This window comes from Centruroides vittatus, unplaced genomic scaffold, assembly GCF_030686945.1.
Source record: "Centruroides vittatus isolate TY-2023 unplaced genomic scaffold, ASM3068694v2 contig_3118, whole genome shotgun sequence".
NCBI classification, from domain to species: Eukaryota; Metazoa; Arthropoda; class Arachnida; order Scorpiones; family Buthidae; genus Centruroides; species Centruroides vittatus.
Window position 1 is genome coordinate 269,270 of NW_027122009.1, and position 18,572 is coordinate 287,841.

At 30.2% G+C, this 18,572-nt stretch overlaps 1 protein-coding gene across 3 annotated transcripts in view; it reads right to left on the reverse strand.

Annotated features, from left to right (window-relative positions):
• Positions 1 to 1,334: 1,334 nt before the first annotated feature.
• LOC136973217 (uncharacterized) overlaps positions 1,335 to 18,572 on the reverse strand; it is a 232,433-nt gene continuing 215,195 nt past the window's right edge. For all 3 annotated transcript variants that reach the window (XM_067267918.1, XM_067267919.1, XM_067267920.1), the window contains one exon: positions 1,335 to 1,647. In XM_067267918.1, coding sequence (XP_067124019.1) covers positions 1,503 to 1,647 — 145 coding nt within the window. In that variant the 3' untranslated portion in view covers positions 1,335 to 1,502. The remainder of the gene's footprint in view (positions 1,648 to 18,572) is intronic.

Consider the following 18,572-nt stretch of genomic DNA (forward strand, 5'->3'; position numbering starts at 1 on the left):
TTGGTGTTCAATAGTTTTATCCACTCGACCACTGGAGGGCACGTTTAATTAAATAAATAAATACATTATATTAAGTGAATAATGAGCACAAAACAGTATTATTGAATGCAATACTTTAGTTTATATAGTGTGAGGCCGGGACCTCATCCCATCGACGAGAGATGGGAAAAGCGAGTATTCCTGTCTTTCACTAAGACAGACCATCGTCGGGCAGCGCCTTTACAATGGCGAACTTCACATAGAATATGACTTTTTTTTAAAGCTCTTTCCGCTCCGTGATCACTAAGAGCTATTGTGGGCCCATCGTGGGTTCGGCTAGACCCTGAACGACAGGGACGAAAGGATGTCAAAGGAGCCTGCATATCTGAGATAAACCACCCCAAACATTTTTTGATGGTTATGTCCAGAAGGTTATGAACCAGAATTATCAACCAGAGTGGTGGGTTTATGTCTTTATCACCTCGGGCATCCGCCATCTAAGCTAGATGGTCCCGGCGAACTGGGCCCCAGAATTTTTTATGGATAGTTGATCCAGTTATGTGGGCTCCACCAGCTGGGGCAGCTAGCCGAGTTCCTTTCGTAGCCCCGTCTGAACCTACAATAGGCACGAAAATGACTCGCTCAATGCCCAGAGGGACGGCCGAGCGATTAAGTTTACTCTGGACTTAAGAAAAATCCTTGGTCTCCCCTCTCGACGGCTCCGGATGAAAAGTTGGTTCAAGTTACCAAAGTGAAAATTTAGAAAAGTTACGAGCCGATGAAAGGAGAAGAGGATAGACAAACAGGAATGCGGGAAGGGGAAGGAGACATGGGTGGCGAGAGGTAAGGAGAGGTTAGCGAAGTGGAAAGTGGTACAAAAATTTGGCTCGGACTTTGGACAAGGATTTAATGAGATCCGAGAACGAAGGCGTGATTGTGCGAATGGTTTTCCATTGTTGTTTTTTTCATGTTGTTTATCATTATTTACCATGTGTATAGTAACTGTACGTAGTTCTCAAATCTCTTGTGTAACTTGTATGTATATATAGTATATTCAGCAGGTTAGGGCGAGAAGTTTTAACAGGCACCTAGCTACAGAGGGACCACAAATGTCTGAGCTACCTTCTACCTTGTTTCAAAGGACGAAATTCTGACTATTTATACTGTAGTTTTTAGACAAATATTTAACTTTTAACGTTTAAATTTCGAATACTTTCGAACCATTTTTTATTGTACGTACCGGTACATGATCTAATAATAATATATTACACTTTTAAAAATTTTATCGGAGCAAACCCCCCGACACTGTTCCTCTTCGAATACTCCTTAACTCCCAGACCCTGAGATTAAGGATGGATACTAGAGCCATTCATCCTTGCTATAATTACTCTAGCTATACCCTCAAATAATAATAAGCTCATTTGATTTATTTATTTTCATTTATTTATTTCAGCATTCAATTTATATTTCTTAAATGTTTCTTGGCAAAAATATATTTTTTTTTTTCAATTTTGTTTTTTTCGTCATCGGTTCAATATGGACGAAGTCATGTCGTTAGGCACTGCTTGATACGACTTTAAAGAAAGAATTGACGCTCTGATACCCGCTCGAACACAGTTTTCTCGATCGCATTCGTCTATAATGGAAGCAATCGTGGCAGCAGCAAAACTAATAAAATAAAAGAATTAATTAATTAAACAATAATGAAACTGAGTCACGTATTGGCATATTTTAAAAATATCAGTAAATACAGTAGTTAATAATTAGACCTAATTCAGATAGAGTAAGGTCATATAAGGGAAGGCTACACACTTTAGCGATTTTGCCTTATTTAATACTCTACAATGTGGATGAATTTAAATTTGATAAACAAAACAAAAAAAAAAAAAAAACTAAATGTGTATTTTTCTCCATATATTTTATTTCTTTGAAATTTTTTAAGTATGAAAATTAAATTTCTAGGAAAACTTATAGAACTAATGTTGTTTAGAATCAAAAATTGTAAACAAAAATGTTTCGAGGTTAGAACCCATATTTTAAAGTTAGAAACCACTGTGCGTCGTATCACCCCCTATCGTGGTTGCATCAGCTAACGTTCAGAACGCGTTATGGCTTTCTTAATCACCACAACGCGTAGTGGTCAAATATCATGAAAGCCACGACGCGAATTTTGCTTTGTGGTCTTTTTGAGTCAGTCACAACGCGTTGTGGTCACTTGTAAAAACAGCCACAACGCGTTGTGGACGGTTTTTTCGCTCAATGAGCGTTTTCGGTCTTTGAGCCTAACAATCTAATTTTTCAATTTTTCAAGTTTTCCAATTACTAGATCAGAGAATTTGGAAGAATCAGTAGCGAGTCATTATCCTAATGGAATATTTTGTAGGGATGTTTGTCTATAAGGGGATTGATGCTAGCAGAGTCGATAGATATACTGGTCGCTCAGCTATGTTCTACAGTAGAGTTAATATGTCAAGTTGCCGATAGCAGGCGCGCGAGTCGCTTTGCGGCGAGAAGAGGTTTATCAATTTGGTTAATAGGTAGTTTTACCGTTTTCAAGCATTTTTGTAACTTTTTTCTGCGAGAAAAAGAAACAAGAGAATCCGAATAAGTGTTTTGTGACGGATATGTCTGGCTACTGCAAATCTGGTGAGAAGTGGAATATTTTTATAACATTTTCAAACCAGTTAGATAAATGGAAATGTAAATGGAAACTCGAAAAGATTTACAACTCACAAGAAAATCGCGACAATATGACTTGCATTTTGATGAAAGATTTCTGATTAAGAATTATTTGCATATAATTGAGGGTAAAAGAGTTGAGATTTCCCTTGGAAATGGCAACTAACACAGGATGCTTACCCTTCGAATTTTTCCAATTGTCTGTTATATTGTCCGTTGTTATTATATTAGTCAGTTAAAGTACCAGAACATTTAAAATTGTTTGTAGAGTACCAGCATATCAACTATTATTATCAACCACTTTTCAGATTGGATAAATTAAATTTAAAATAAAATTTTTTAATATAATATCGCAATAATTTTTAATGTTCTGGCCGCTTCATGTTCTTTGAGACGTTTTTTAATATTCTTTTAGTTTCTCCTATGTAGTATTTGGGCTGTGAACAGGTATACGACTCCTGCGGTATCCAATTGATAATCTTGTACTTTTACTTCTTCTCTATTATATTAGATAGTCTATTTTCTTTCTTTTTTTATTTGCTTTAATATGAACGGAAAAATTATTAAACTGGCCTTTGTATTTTTCATATAAGCAATTTATATATGGGAACAGAAAGTACCGGGGATTTATTTTTTCATGTTTAACGTTGTATGATTACTGATATAATGATTACACTACTGTTCTTAAGATTTTTCAAGAAAAAAGAACAACAAGAACAACGAATAAGAACAACGTTACATGATGTTTTCATGTAACGTTGTTCTTGTTCGTATATTTCTTAACTCTGGCAAAAAGGTATTTCTTTTCATTTCTATGCGACAATACGATTTATAATTAATTGTTTTTTTTAACATTACAAATTGCTTTTTGGATTTTCAAAAATACATATAACATTACTGTAGAAGAATTGAATTATTCGACATTTTTATAATTTTATTTATTAGAAAAAAGATTATTTCAACTTTAAAAAGTTTTCTAATAAATATTATTTTAACAAAATAATCCTTTCTGAAATATTTCAAATCCATTAATGTTTTTACGTAACATGTAACGTAAAAATATGATGGAACCGTAATACGTCACGAGTTGTTAAAAATATATTCCAACAATACCTAATGAATTCTTAGAATGTATTGTTGGCTTTTTCTATCGTAAGTAGCTATTGTTAAGCGTAAACTTGTTCCAAATTTTCACGTTTTTTCTTCCTTTTTCTTAGCTTTCCCGGAAATTTTGTGATTAAGAATACTTCAGGAATGTATGGAAGGCAGAAAAGGCTCTGTGTGTCCAAGCATCTTTAAGGCCGCGGAATGAAGGCAGAAGATGCGGCCGGGAGGAAGAGAGGGCTCTCTGTGTGTCGTTTCTTGAAAACACGATCGAGCGAAAAGGCAGACGGGAGATGAAGAGGGATCTTTGTGTTCGCATCTATATTCCAATTATATAAGAACTGGGATTTCAACAACTGTGCGAAGACTGTTTTATAATAACTCTGCACGGACTTCTCAATCTGACAACTATTCATTCACTTTTCATTATTTATTATTCATTAATTGTCTGTAATATAATTCATTCAAACTCTGTATGAAAAATGTTATGACAAAAAACATACTTATGTCGGGAAAAAATTGTAATGCGGCTGCGACCGCTCCAAAAATTGTAAACTCCTACAAAGCTTGGCGAAACAGGATATACTGGAATAAAGCAGAGCACCTAAACTCCTGATGCGGCCAAGCACCAGGAACGAAGGAATGCTCTATTAAGTGTATGTTCGCATCTATAAAACCTCTCGAGAGAAGACAGGAGACGTCGACGAAAGTCAGAGAAGGCTCTCTGTGTCTCGCTTATTTAACCTTCGGATTTAAGCATTTCGAAGCCCTAAGCTGAACTCTGTAAGTCCCCTTACCGCTTATTACCTTGGTTGAAGACAGAAGACGCGGACGGCAAATATTTTCATTCAAATTTTGTAATGAACATTTTTTTACAAACCAACAATATACTTTTCTTTTTATTTTGTGTAGTATTTCATTAATTTTTTTCCTTAGAATTAACATATGGTTTTTTTAAAAAAAAATTGATATAACCAATTTTAAAAAAGATTTTTAATGGAATGGGTAAAAAAGTTTAATGAAATTCAGTTATAAAACAAAAGACTAGTGAAACCTCACATCTTTTTCTTCCAATAACCGTATTGAATCAGAGAGACAGTCTGATTTAATTCTTTTCTTTTTATGATTGGCTTTTAAAATTGTGAAGGAGTTGGTAAGGGGACTTACAGAGTTCAGCTTAGGGCTTCGAAATGCTTAAATCCGACCCTGTGTCCCACACAAAATTACTGGCATTTTAAACTTTAAAAAAATATCTTTTAAAATTGACAGCATAACTTGTTCATGTAAAGCTGGACAATCGGAAAAACCGCCCATTCTTAACAGTCTAATCCATTCTTTCAGAATTCAGAGCTCATAAATATAACCGACCGATTTCCGAATAATCATCTGTTTTTCATGTGGGAATATACGAAAACTTATATCAGGCTCAGACTTTGAAATTGCAATTTGGAACGCAACAGAAAGCTTTGCTTTTTCTATTGCTATTCATCTTTACTGCTGATAATACACAAGAATGAATCAAACGACACATAGAATAGTTTCGTTTTTAAACACCAGAGGGCGAGCATCCGGTGAAAAATGCGAATAGCCGCTGTACGCCATATTTATTGTAAATATTGATTTAAGTTAGTTTTAATTTTCTGTGTTCTTTGTTTCCCTTTCCTTCTAGAACTTTCCTTTATAACCCCTTTTCCCTTGGGGTGGGATTAACAATTCTGGGAACCACTGAGAACAAAGAGATGAACGAGGCCTTGAGGCCGGTGAAACAGGAGAAAGGACGTTCTTTGCCCAGACCTCGAGGTGGATAGACGTGAGTTGTGGTGTTCCAGGTCGCGTTTGGCAATGACTGGAAAGTGCAAGAGACTTTGATGAAAGGATTGGGTTTTATCGTGGTTACGACAAAACGGTGTGGCAATTAAGTGCAAGAAAAACTTCATCGAACACGACAACGAGAGACCTTCCAAAAGAGTTCAACGTATATGTTGGGGGGCATAAGAATTTTAGAAAGGCTTAGGTGGGGCATAGCACAAAAAAGGTTCGGAAACACTGAGTTAGATAGATGACCAGCACGACTCTATTGCTAACAGGAAAAGTATGATGTACTGTACACGGAAAGACACTACTAATTTGAGATGGAGTATTTTAAATTAAAAATATGAATAATAGTTGCTCGTTTTATTTATAATTTTTAATTGAAATAAGTTTTTATAAATATCAATTTAAAATTGTTATATTTGTACGTATTTTGTATGCAAGTTTTGTACTGTACATAATTTTCTCTCTCTGTATACAGTGTATCTGTTCAATAAATAGGTGCTTTTGCATTTTTCTACATTGTACATAAAATATTATACAGTCAAACCTGTTTTTATGCGCTCTTTTTATGTGCGATTTTTATTTGTGCGATTTTTTTAACGCGAATTTTTAATTTGTGCGGTTTTTTTTGTGCGGTATAGTTGGCGACTAGTCTCGTGCGATTCGTCATGTCTCACGTTGACTTATTATAGCTAAATAAACTTATTATAGCATAAATGCACTTATTATAGTAATATTATTGCATGAATATGCGAAAAATGAAATAATTTACTTTTTAAGTCAACAAAACACCACCTGGACAAAAATATGTAAAACAGACGATAGACCAGACGATGCAGTCAAGTGCTGACATCTGTTGTCAATAAATTCTATTTCGTACCGTTTTGAGTTATTTTCTATGTGAGACTTTTTTTATGCGGTCAACAGGGACCGCATAAAAAACATTTTTTAATTGTGTTGCGAAAACTATTTTTTACAGCCATTCGTGAAGTTTCGTGCGATTTTTTTATGCGTTTTTTTTAATGCGGTCCCTATCCCCCGCATAAAAACAGGTTTGACTGTATATAAAAAGTTTTCTAAAATGAAATATCATAACAGACGGCACCACATGCAGTTTTAAATGTTGCCGGGAAACTTAAGCCATTCGTTGCTCGATTTTTTAATAAAAGCCTTTAGAAAATAACTAACTAAAAGGATTCATTATACAGAAGAAACAGAACCGCTACAATCTGAGAACATCATGTTTCTGTTATTATTGCTTTTTTTTTTTAATGAAATAAGCTACAATACCAGTATATACAAATTCAATGTATGAATAAAAACTGAATATGGCATTTTAATATCAACTCAACATTAATTCAAATATATTTTTATTAAATTTATCTGAAAGCAATTCGTAAAAATTAAGGAAAAAACAACTTTTTTAATTTTTGTTTTCATACCTTGTATAATATATGACATTTAATGACAAGCAGCAATAAACGCTCTGAAGGATCGACAGATAAAGCATACAAAAAGTAAAAAATATATATTTTATTTCAATTAAGCATAAATTTGAAAATTTGATAATTATGCCTCGATAATAATTAGCTACGTTTCTACCGCTTTAACAGAATTTTAAGTTTTGTGTCGATGCAATCTACTTAAACTATTAATGACTATTTATTGATTTATCATATCAATATTATTATTATTAACCACGGGATTTTGACTAAATTACATTCAAATGGTTCAGAATATTCCGAAAAGATATCGACAGATGGCACTACCCTTGATATTTCAGCGTTTTTCTGTCGAATAAATTGGGTTTATAAAAATGAATTATAAATATTCTTTCCTTTTGAAAATTATATAATGCATTCCCCATATATTTATAGGCGAACAAGTTTAAAAAAACTACTTTTTTCTTTCTTTTTTTTTACTTTGATTGCTTCAAACTTCATTGAAGGAAAATCCGAAAGAGGAGTCAATCTTTATGTAAAATCCTTGTCTTTTTTTTCTTAAAAATAAATTATTTTTAATTTAATAAAGATTTATATTTACGTAATCCTAACATTATATATATAGAGTTTATATTAAATCATTCTGAGAGCATTTACTAATGAAATTATAATGAGAATGAGGCGCATTGTCTTTCGTTTTGTGGATTATTTTACAACAAAAATACTTAAATAGTGACTATTATTTTTAAAAATTAGGTAAAACTGTGATTTTTCCAACCTACGAAATTGAAATATGAAAGGCAAAAAATATAGAAAATGTAGATGTAATAACTTTGCTAATATCATAGTAGGACAAAGTTCATCATCAGCGAGTTTTGCTTTAGGCCCGAATTATGCTTTATTAAAAAATAAAGCATAATTCGGGCCTAAAGATTTAATTATTAATCGATAAAAATATATTATTTTGGTAACAGATGCTTAATAGAAAACTTGCATTAAAATTAAGAACTTTTATTCTTCATATAAAGAAATATTAGTTTAATATTCTACATTCAGATATGTTGCCGAGTCACTCAAAACAGGTAGTATTCTATCTTAAATTAATTTAAGAAACAAATAGTTACATAGAAAAACTGCGAAGGTTCTCGCTTTCGATTTTAAAAGATTTAATTAAAGATAACCTACTTACAAATACAAGTCTTTATATAATTATTTTGGTAGACGGATGAAAATTTGATGCGTCCTCGCTATTAAATATGTTATATTCGTATTCAATAAAATAAACGAGATTATAACGTTCGAGAAATAGCAAGAAAAGTTTATAGGAAATACATTTTAAAAAAGAACACAATACTTATTAATGAACAATGAGGAGACAATAAAATAAACTGCTTGTCATAACAGGTAGCAAATTCTTTTCTCAACTCAGATAATTGAAAGAAAAAATATTATTTGTTAAAATTAAACTTCCTATGTACTTACAGCTTTCTTAAAGTTCTAAGCAACGTAAAATTGTTTTCTTTAAAACATTTGAATGTACTGTACATTTAGAAGGAAAAACTCCAAATTCTTAAACTAGAGAAATTCTCGTAGATATGACAACTATTCGCGACAGATTAAAGTGATTATTTAAACAACGGATCTTATTAATATAGTTATTGTTAATCATACACCAAAATACATCACAAAAATTATCAAATACTATATGGCCTACAATGTAGGTTATACAGATTCATACATTGAAATCAAGTATCAGTGGCAGATAAAAATCACTGTCGCACTACTCGCACTTGTCTCTGTCACTAATTACGTTCTTAGAACTCTACGTAATAGTTTACAAACTTTAGATTTAGCACAACCAAGTACAACTTGCCCAGCATCTAACAGGAATTCCATGCATTTATATATACACGCGTATATATGTATACATACGCAATAAACACATACAGCCTATATATACAACTTATCTGATAAAAAAATTTTGACAATGCATTTTAATGACGTTTTAGCTGATGGCTCCACTCCACCCCGAAACCCTATAAACATAACAAAATGTAGAACTTAATCATGATGTGGGTGTGTGTAAATGCACTGTAATGATACGTGTGTTGGGTGGGGCCATTCCACCATCCCCACAAGTTTTATGTAAAAAAAATCGTTATATTCATTTCGTAAACTATGCAAAATCGATAATAAAAGTCATTTAACTTAATGTGAAACGAAGTATAGCGGAACCCCTATTTAACGTTTTCTGCTTAAAATTGAGAAAAACTTAGAATAGGGGTTTGGTTTTTATAAAGTAATATATATTCAGGGCAATTAAAAATGAACGTATAATCGGAATAAACGTTAAATCGAGAAACGTTAAAACGAGATCTCACCGTACAGTACGTCTAAAGCAAAATATAATAATCTATTTAATGAAATTGTGTAGCGCAACTATTTAAATTTTACTCATTTAATATTTACGAATTCCAGAAAAAATTTGACAATGCTCAATAATTAGTGACAAGTTAATATTAAAAAATCTCATTAAGATTGTTTTTATGTTATGATGTGTTTTTCCTCTTTTGTTTAGGGTGTGGCTGGAAGATTTTCTTGGAAAGTCATCTTCGATAATAATTAATAAATTATATCTTCGGATCGAACATCGAATAAAATTTTGATGTATGATATATTTTATTGAATTATTACCGAACTGAATTTCTTTTAATATTTTATTAATTATCAAGAGACAGAAGCAAAAAATGACAAATTAAGAATATATATAGGCCTATATATATATAATAACTTACATATATATATTAACAATTATTTTAATGTTAGAATAACAGTGTTTTAAATATGGATTTTTTATCTGAAAATATTTAAAAAACACCTTACAAAATTCTTTGTGTGTCTGTGTGTCTGTGCGTCTATTTTGCATTATATCTCAGGACTGAATGAATCAAAAATTTTGAAACTCGGCAGGTTAATTTCTATATTAGGGGCATTGATGCTATTAAATTTAAGCGGTTAAAGATAAAGAATTGGCGAGACGGAGGAGGCTCACCTGTCATATCTCAAATGATGTTAGACTTAATGAAGGTTTTATTCGTTATTACTATTTACAATTTGTTTATAAACTTACTCCTACCCCAAAATATCAATAAGTATTTTTCCTTTTTATAATAATTAATAATATAGAAATACTTTTAAATATAATTTCGTAACAGATGACGAACTACACAAATTTAACTTTGTAAAATTATGAGTGTCGGGAAAGTCACTCAGGAGCCCTTGCCAGCTTTTTCTTTCTTCTTGCGTATGCCTTAGTGTATAAAATTTTGAATATATGTACTACGTCACCTCTATAATGCTTCCCGGAACAGAGGTCTTGAAATAATAAAGTGTTATTATTAAATTTACATTCCTATAAACAAACTTTTGTACTTTAAACTGGTGTTTATCTAAACTGATATATTGTGCTTTAGATCCGTAATTTTGATCTGTAGTACAAATTCTAATTTTTGGTAATATAAAATAATACAAAATAAATATTAAATAGTAACTACATGTACTGTACATTTCTGTTCGAACACTTTGTATGAGCTTCAGTCTTTGTTAAACTCGAGAATGCGTGAACTAACAATAAAATCATACTATTATTACCGGTATTTTTATTATTATTGAAACCTCAAGATACCGAAAACGTTACCTTAAAAATAAAACATTATTAATTTAAAATTCGTATCAATTTAAAACATTTACGATAGAATTTTTATATTGCTAAAATAATATTTTTTACACTCAAAGCACGTCTTTGGATATATTCGATTTGAGTATTAAATTTACATTTTTCAGCAATCTGGTAAACAAATTACGTCTAGTCTATGGTCTCATTCAAAAAGTGTAAGAGGATTCCCTTACAGCATTGTTTTTTCTAAAAACTTTCGCTTTGATATTTTTCTGATCTGTGAGATGAAAAATGCAATTAATCGGTCAATTTATACACGCACGCACAAATGATTATTGTTTTTACGAAATTGCTTACGTGATGTTATACGAGGAGGAATTTTTCAATCTCTGGGAATATAAGGTGTGTTTTTGTTTTTATTTTTAATCATTAAGGTTATTAAGTAGTCTATATTCAGATTAAAAGCGATGGAAAAAAATTAGGAAAAGTATGATTGGCATTAAAATTATTAACTTATAATAATCATTATTAATATTTTGCTCTACTTTTTACTCTGTCCAGAAATATTAAAATAATTTCAATAAATGTTCCAATAACCAAATACAATCAAACCTCTGAACAAACTGACGGGGAACATAAAAAAATGACCATTGTTTGGAGGTTATTTTGTATGCATTTTTTTCTACAAAAAAGTTCCTGAAAAAATGGTCGCTGTTTAGAACTGTTCGTTATTGAAGGTTCGACTGTATAACATTTTATTTTTTAATCAAAATTAGCAATTATTAATTCAGATTAATTATTAATCTGGACTTGTTGGCAACTAATCCCTTACAATTCTTTGGTAACTTAGAAAAATATAAAATTATAATATGACTTTGTCCTCTGTAAGGGCGGAACTGATGTCAGATGAGATTTTCTAAAATTTTCACAAGAGTTAATAATTCACAATTCTTTCACTAAATAATGCAAAGAAATATTCAAACTTGCATGATGGAAATGCTATTTCTGAATAGGTGATTGGTTCTACACGGTGTAAGGTATTATAATATAAATAATAAAAAATTAATTTGTTTGTATAAGTTTAATACTCTTATTTTACTTTTTACTGCGTCCTATATTCGTATTTTTAGTTCATAAAGTGAGGATAAGTTGACTGGATTCTTAATTCAATCATATTTTTGATAACAGAAAGTAACCTACATTTCGCATACTTGTAAGCAATTAAAAGAAACAAAATTTGTTTAAACAAGCTGAATTTAATTATAGAAAGATAAAGAAATAATTTCGTATAAGTGCAGTGACACCTCTTCAGCGCTGTGCATTAAGCTTTTAAGCTACTGCAAGTGTAATAAATTTACGGTTGAAAATGTGCTTGTAAATTGCAATGAAATATAATATAAATTAAAATACATATTTAATGTATTCCAATTTATATTATTTGAATTATACGAGACAAGCCAAAAAAAAGTGAGAATAAATTTATTACTCACGAAATATATTAGGTAAAGTTCAAGTTGATATGACCTTTTCCAAAGTAGTCTCCACTGATTTGTATGCACTTGGCCCTATATGTCTGCCGGTCCTGGAAGACGTGCTGGAACCCGTCTCTTGACATCGTCTTCAGAACCACCTCCTTCTTCAGAACACGTTGATGAGCCGAAACTGGTCCCACCCGCTCCAATTTCAGACGAGAGAACAAAAGATGTCACACGGAGCAGAGTGTGCAGTATACATTCGATGTTTTGTCAGTGCAATAACGTTGGAACGTGAAGGCTTGCATTATCGTGGTGTAGAAGTTAATCAGCTGGATGCAGCTCGGGGTTTTTTCATCGGATGTGTTTAATCAGGGTCTTCAAAACTGTTACGTGACACTACCCAGTAACCGCCGAATGCAGGAGCATTTTATGTTGTTAAACCATCCTCCCGTAGTCTAAGAAGGAAATCATAATTACTTTTCCCACAGACCGAACAACTTTGGCCTTCTTTGGCCATGGGAAATGTGTATCAAACCATCGAACATCGAATGAGTGCCGCATCTTCTATACAGTCTGGACCTTGTTCTGTATGATTTTTTCTTTTTGTTCTCTCATCTGAAATCGGAGCAGCGGGGCTAGCGTTTCGGCTCATAAACGGCCATTCTGAAGATGATTTCAAAAGATGGATTCCAGTATATCTTACAGGACAGGCAGATATGTTGGGCCAAGTGCATATAATTGAATGAAGACTACTTCGTAAAAAGCCATGTCAACCTGGATCTTGCCTAATAAATTTATTCTCACTCTTTTTTGATTCGCCCTCGGATATATTAATAATAATAATAAATTTTCATTATAATTAATGAAAGCAATGCAGATGCTTAAGTTAGTTGCATCTTAATTGCTGAACTTAAAGATATATAAATTAAAATCAATACTTTACATCATAAATATGCATTGTTTTCATTATAACTTTATAATGAAAACAATTCTATATAATACAATTGTATATTATAATGTATGTTGTATTATTTTTCATTGCTTACAAAAAAAAAAAAAAAAAAACACTACGTTATGTTTATTATCACTTTAAGTAATTCTAGATTTAATAGTAGTCCAAGAGAACTACTGTTTGAAATCTTTTACAAGCATAGACTTTGCACAAATTCAAGCTTGTAATTATTAATTAAAATTTATACAGTTTTGCAAAGAATGAGCTAAGAATCCAATTAAATTATATACAATAAATTTCACATTCTAGAATTGTATATAGCACTAGCAATTCATTTACACAAACATATGGTATAAATATAACATTATTCAATTGCTTACATGCAAATGAATAACTTCTTTATATTATATTTAAGTTTTGATGAAAGTTAGTTAAACACTAGAGCACAAAAATTTCGATTAATCCATTATGAACTCTCTTGATTTATAATGGATCAGCCAGCAGGACTGATAAATGTGAAACGTCGTCGCCTCGGTCTAAATTTTTATGAAAAATTATAAGAATCCAATCGGATTCAAACTTAGACCCTTCATGTGACTGCATTATATCCTACTATTCTTTTTCCTAAATTTAGAATGTGTTTATTTGTGAGACAACATCAAGATTTAGGAAACAAAATTTACATAGATTTAGTATTAAAAACATGAATGATAAACTTATTTTTAAAACTATAATAAAAAATAATAAATTTCAGTATCAAATACTTACATGAAATAGTTATTTATAGTATTAATAAGATAAATATTGGTTACTTAATTAAATAAAATTTGCTTTTTAATTGCATACTAATACCCATTAGCGCCAACTCTAAGAGGCCGGAACCCATGCTAATAACAACTTGTATAATCAATACATACAGTTTAATTTAAGTTTAATATATTTTATTGTTAAGCTATTAAAATTAAAATAAAATTAAAATAAAATATATTATATGAAGCAAAAAATTTCAATAAAAATAATAAATAATTTATGTAAAATGACTTTTATAAAAATATTAGTGGAGATTATTTTAGAAAGGAAGATATTAACCTAAAGTATTGATATATGCTTACATAGAGGAGGAAGATGTAAAGAATTAGGTTAATGTAACATGAAAACTCTTTAATGCAAGAATCTACGATCTTTAATGAAATGAAATTATGCTATAAATCATTTGCTGATCTAAAAATGTTGAAACGGCATTAAATTAATGTTTTAACTAATAAAAAAGTATAATACTGTCTAATAAAAATGATTATTATTTGTATCATTAAACCTTCGTTATTCATAATTAGAGGAAAAACTCACTCAAATTTATTTATTTATTTTTTTATCTAAGCTATAATGTATTAGCCAGCAAGACTGGAATAAGATCAGTTAGGAATAAGATCAGGCAGGAATAAGATCAGTTTTCAATCAACAAACAATTAATTTTAAAAACAATTTGATTGATTGAAAACGGATCTTAAAATGAACAATAAATTAATATAAATTAATTTATTATTAATATATAAAATAAAATAAATTAATTTCGTATAATTATTAAATAGATGTGAAGAAAACAGATTATACATAAGTTATACTTGTATAGTATATAGGCCTATATATAAAACTAGTTTTATTATATATATAGACCTATAAATATAAAAAAATTTAGTTTTATTATATATATATAAATATAGTTTTATTTTATACGTCTATAACAAAACAATAGATATTGATTTAACTATTGTTTACAAAAGAGAATTCGAAATAAATGTATTACACATGCATGCCATAAAATGTCATTGTCCTATTCAAACATATACATTTGTTGAAAAATGTTTGGAAAGTGAGTAAATAATAGATAGGATATTTACTTTCGTGCATTTGTGTATTTACAGGCTAAACTTGTGCTTTTCAATATGCTTTTCTTGTAAGTTATCATTTAAATTATATTATTTTTATATTTGCTATAAATAATATAAAAACAACTAGTGGTTATTTTTAAAACGTTTTTTATGTATAATAATTTTGAAGATTATTCTAATTACTTATGCAATTTATATTATAAATACAATTCATTAGTGATTAAGTGATAACGGATATTATAATTCGTAGCGTAACCAGGAGAGTCAAACAGCCCGGGTCCCCTTACTTTTATAAATAAATAAAGAAAGAAAAATTCCATCCTAACGATTACAAAATGGGATTTTTAGAAATCATTTGAACATCTATTATGATTAGTGTGACTTGTTTTTGTTCTAGAAACTAGACGCATATATCTGTTTTGATGCAGGAAATCATAAATTTGCGTTTCCTCTAACATTTGTTTAGGAATTTCAATAAAATATGAATGTTTGTATTGGAGCAATAGAAAAGAAATATTGACTTTATGTATTATTCAAAAATGTGTAGCCAGGAATTAAGTTTCCCATTAGCTAACAAATAAACTTGAATTACAGTATGTAAAAAACTGAAACCATTTGTATATTTGTTAAAGTAAAAATAAAAGAATAAAAATGTTCTTAGTGTAAGCTCTAGTAACAACTTCACAAATTATGTAATCTCATCAAGCGCCATCTATAGCAAGAAAGGTAACTATTTTGATACTAAAATTTTTATTACACATAAAAAAAATCCGTTTCTTTTTAAGCATTTTTTTGAAAACCGCACCATCTTACTGTAAATAGTTTGAGAGTTATTAATCTTTTAAAATTTCTGTGACTTTTGAATCACCCTATATATGTTCTTATATTAACACAAATATCAAAATAGCAAAAAAAATTTGAATTTTTAACTTCAAAATGACAAAAAAAATTTGTAACAGTATTACATTAAAAGTGACAAAAAAATTCAACTTTAATTTTTTATTAAAGTTATTATTAATGCTATTTTGGGGGCATTAATTTTCCTTGTCTACATTAACAATACCATTTTTTTTTTTTTTACTTTCTCCGTCCTATAAGCACTAACTTGTGTCTTTTTTTTTAGCAAACGCATTATGGGTTTGGCCAGGTTTGCAATGGGGGCTGGGATTGGACATATCCGGACGGATTGCCCCCGAAAAATTCCTGTGTTTTTTTCGACTTGTCGGGATCGATCCCGGGTCCAAAATAGTTTTCATTCTTATTCACGATCAGTTAAAATAAAAATGTTTCGTTTCCGTATCACCAGGAACAAGAAAGAAATACTAGAAACAATCGTCGAGAAAAAAAATCTGTTTACGTTCTGTATCCACTAGTCTTGTATTTTATGTTAGGTGAGAGCTACTAGGCTATGGTGGACCCATGGTAAGTTGCGACGTGACGTAGTTAGTAATTATATATTTGTTGTTATACGCGGGCAACAGGGAATAGTGCCTTTCAGGTGGTCTTTTAAGGGTAACTGGTCCCTATTCAGGAGTTATAGACGTGGAGAAAACCCGAAAAACTCCACGTGGCCAGCCCGTCCGGGCGAGGCGCGAACCCACGACCGAATTCCCAGTGTTCAGAGAAAGGAACCACTTGGCCACTGGTGGGTCCTGTATTCACTAAACCAGAAATTGAACACAGCTAATTCTCGTGGCCAATAACAGAAGTAATAAACGTTACTTTGGTAATACTGCATATCTTGTCTACATGAAAGTTATCGCTTATCGAGACAGTTAAAAATGCAGTCATAGTCGAATTTTTATTATCTCTTTTCGCCATTTAATTTAAAAACGTTAAGTAATCAAATAGTGTTGTTAGCAATTGGAAAAAATTACGTTACCAAAATATCACTCTCCAATCCAATTGGTGTTATATAACAGAACGGAAAAGTGGAAATACTTTCAACTCTTTTCCACCCGGAATCCGTTCGATCCGAAATTTCTAGATTGAAAATGATTTTTCTAGTTTCTGGGATATTTTCTGTGGAAAGTAAGCTTAAATATCAATGTTCTTAAAAGTATTCGGATAGCTATAGTCGCTTAAATAAGTATAAATACAAAAGCTGATAAATTTGAATAGGTTACTTCATAGTATCTAAAAAGTTATTAATTAAATGACGTTGCTGAAAATGAAAGCGATCTTATTTTCTAGAAAATATTTTTTTTTAATAAATATTTGTAGATATATTGTCTGAGGTACAATTTTATCTGGCAAATACATAAAAGATGTGTTCGGAGTTGATGATAATGCATAAATTAACATTTTCCTTTAGTTCGGAGTTATTTGCTTCCTTCGGGGTGTTCAACAAACTTAAATCTTAATTAAGTCATTTCAGATTCCAGCTACGTATTTGTATTATATGAGAATTTAATAATTGCTATTGAAATAAATGAATAAAATATATTTGAGAGATGATTTAAGTAATGATGAAGACGGTTATATCAATAATAAAGAGAATAATAAATGAAGTTGCTAAAAAACTATAATTTATATTTAGATGATCCGTATTTTTGGAAATTTGTATTTAATAAAGATATTACTTAATTTGTTTAATAACTTTTCGTTAAAATTAGTGAATTCGATTTAGAATAATACTTTAAAATTTTCTCAATTAAATAAAACAAAACTAAATGTTCATTTTGCAATTAAAAAAAAAAATCAATTATAAAAACAATATTTGTGATTTATAAACTGGCTTAAAACTTTTGAGGATTCCTAATGTCAAATTTTGAGTAATATAGATACTTAAATTGGGTTAAGCCAATTGATAGTTTTAAAGGGTTATTTAGAACTGGATATAATATATGAAAAGTAAAATACTTAACTAATTATTAGTAATATGGATCAAATTATAAATAGTAGTATATAAAGGGTTCCTACGTGCCTGGGAAGTCAGGAAATTTCATTAGTATTCGGAAAAAGTCAGGGAATTTGCCTCCTTGGCTGCCTTGTTGATGTTTTGCTCACGATATGCTTGACTAAGTGTAGCCGTCTGAAGTAATGTGGTGCAATACAACTTATGAAATAACTTATAAAACTTATGCAGAATATTTTCAGAACCTAAAATTTCTCTCAAGCATACACAAAATTTCCTCAAAAATTTACGAAGTACTAAAAATGATAAACAATTTTAATTTAAATGGTATTACAATATTTATCATTTTTCATTTTAATAATTTATTGCGTAACAAAGCAATTTTAGATTTTTTCCAGTTTATTAATATTTTATGAAGTTCAGGAAATTTATTAAGGGATAAATTTAATAAATACATACTTTTGTACATGGATTATACAGGATTTGTTAATGAATAATAAATAATAGCTTTTTTCAAAGCCATGTAGATTTATGGTTGTGGATTAATAACAGAATAAAGTACTTTAATTTAATAAAACATTTTATTTTTAGTTTTAATAATTTGACAATTGTAAAAAATATATAACTGTTAATTAGAAAAAATAACTAACTAAAAAGTTGGAGAAGCAATAGCATATGTGCATAGTAAGTCAAATGCTGTTTTA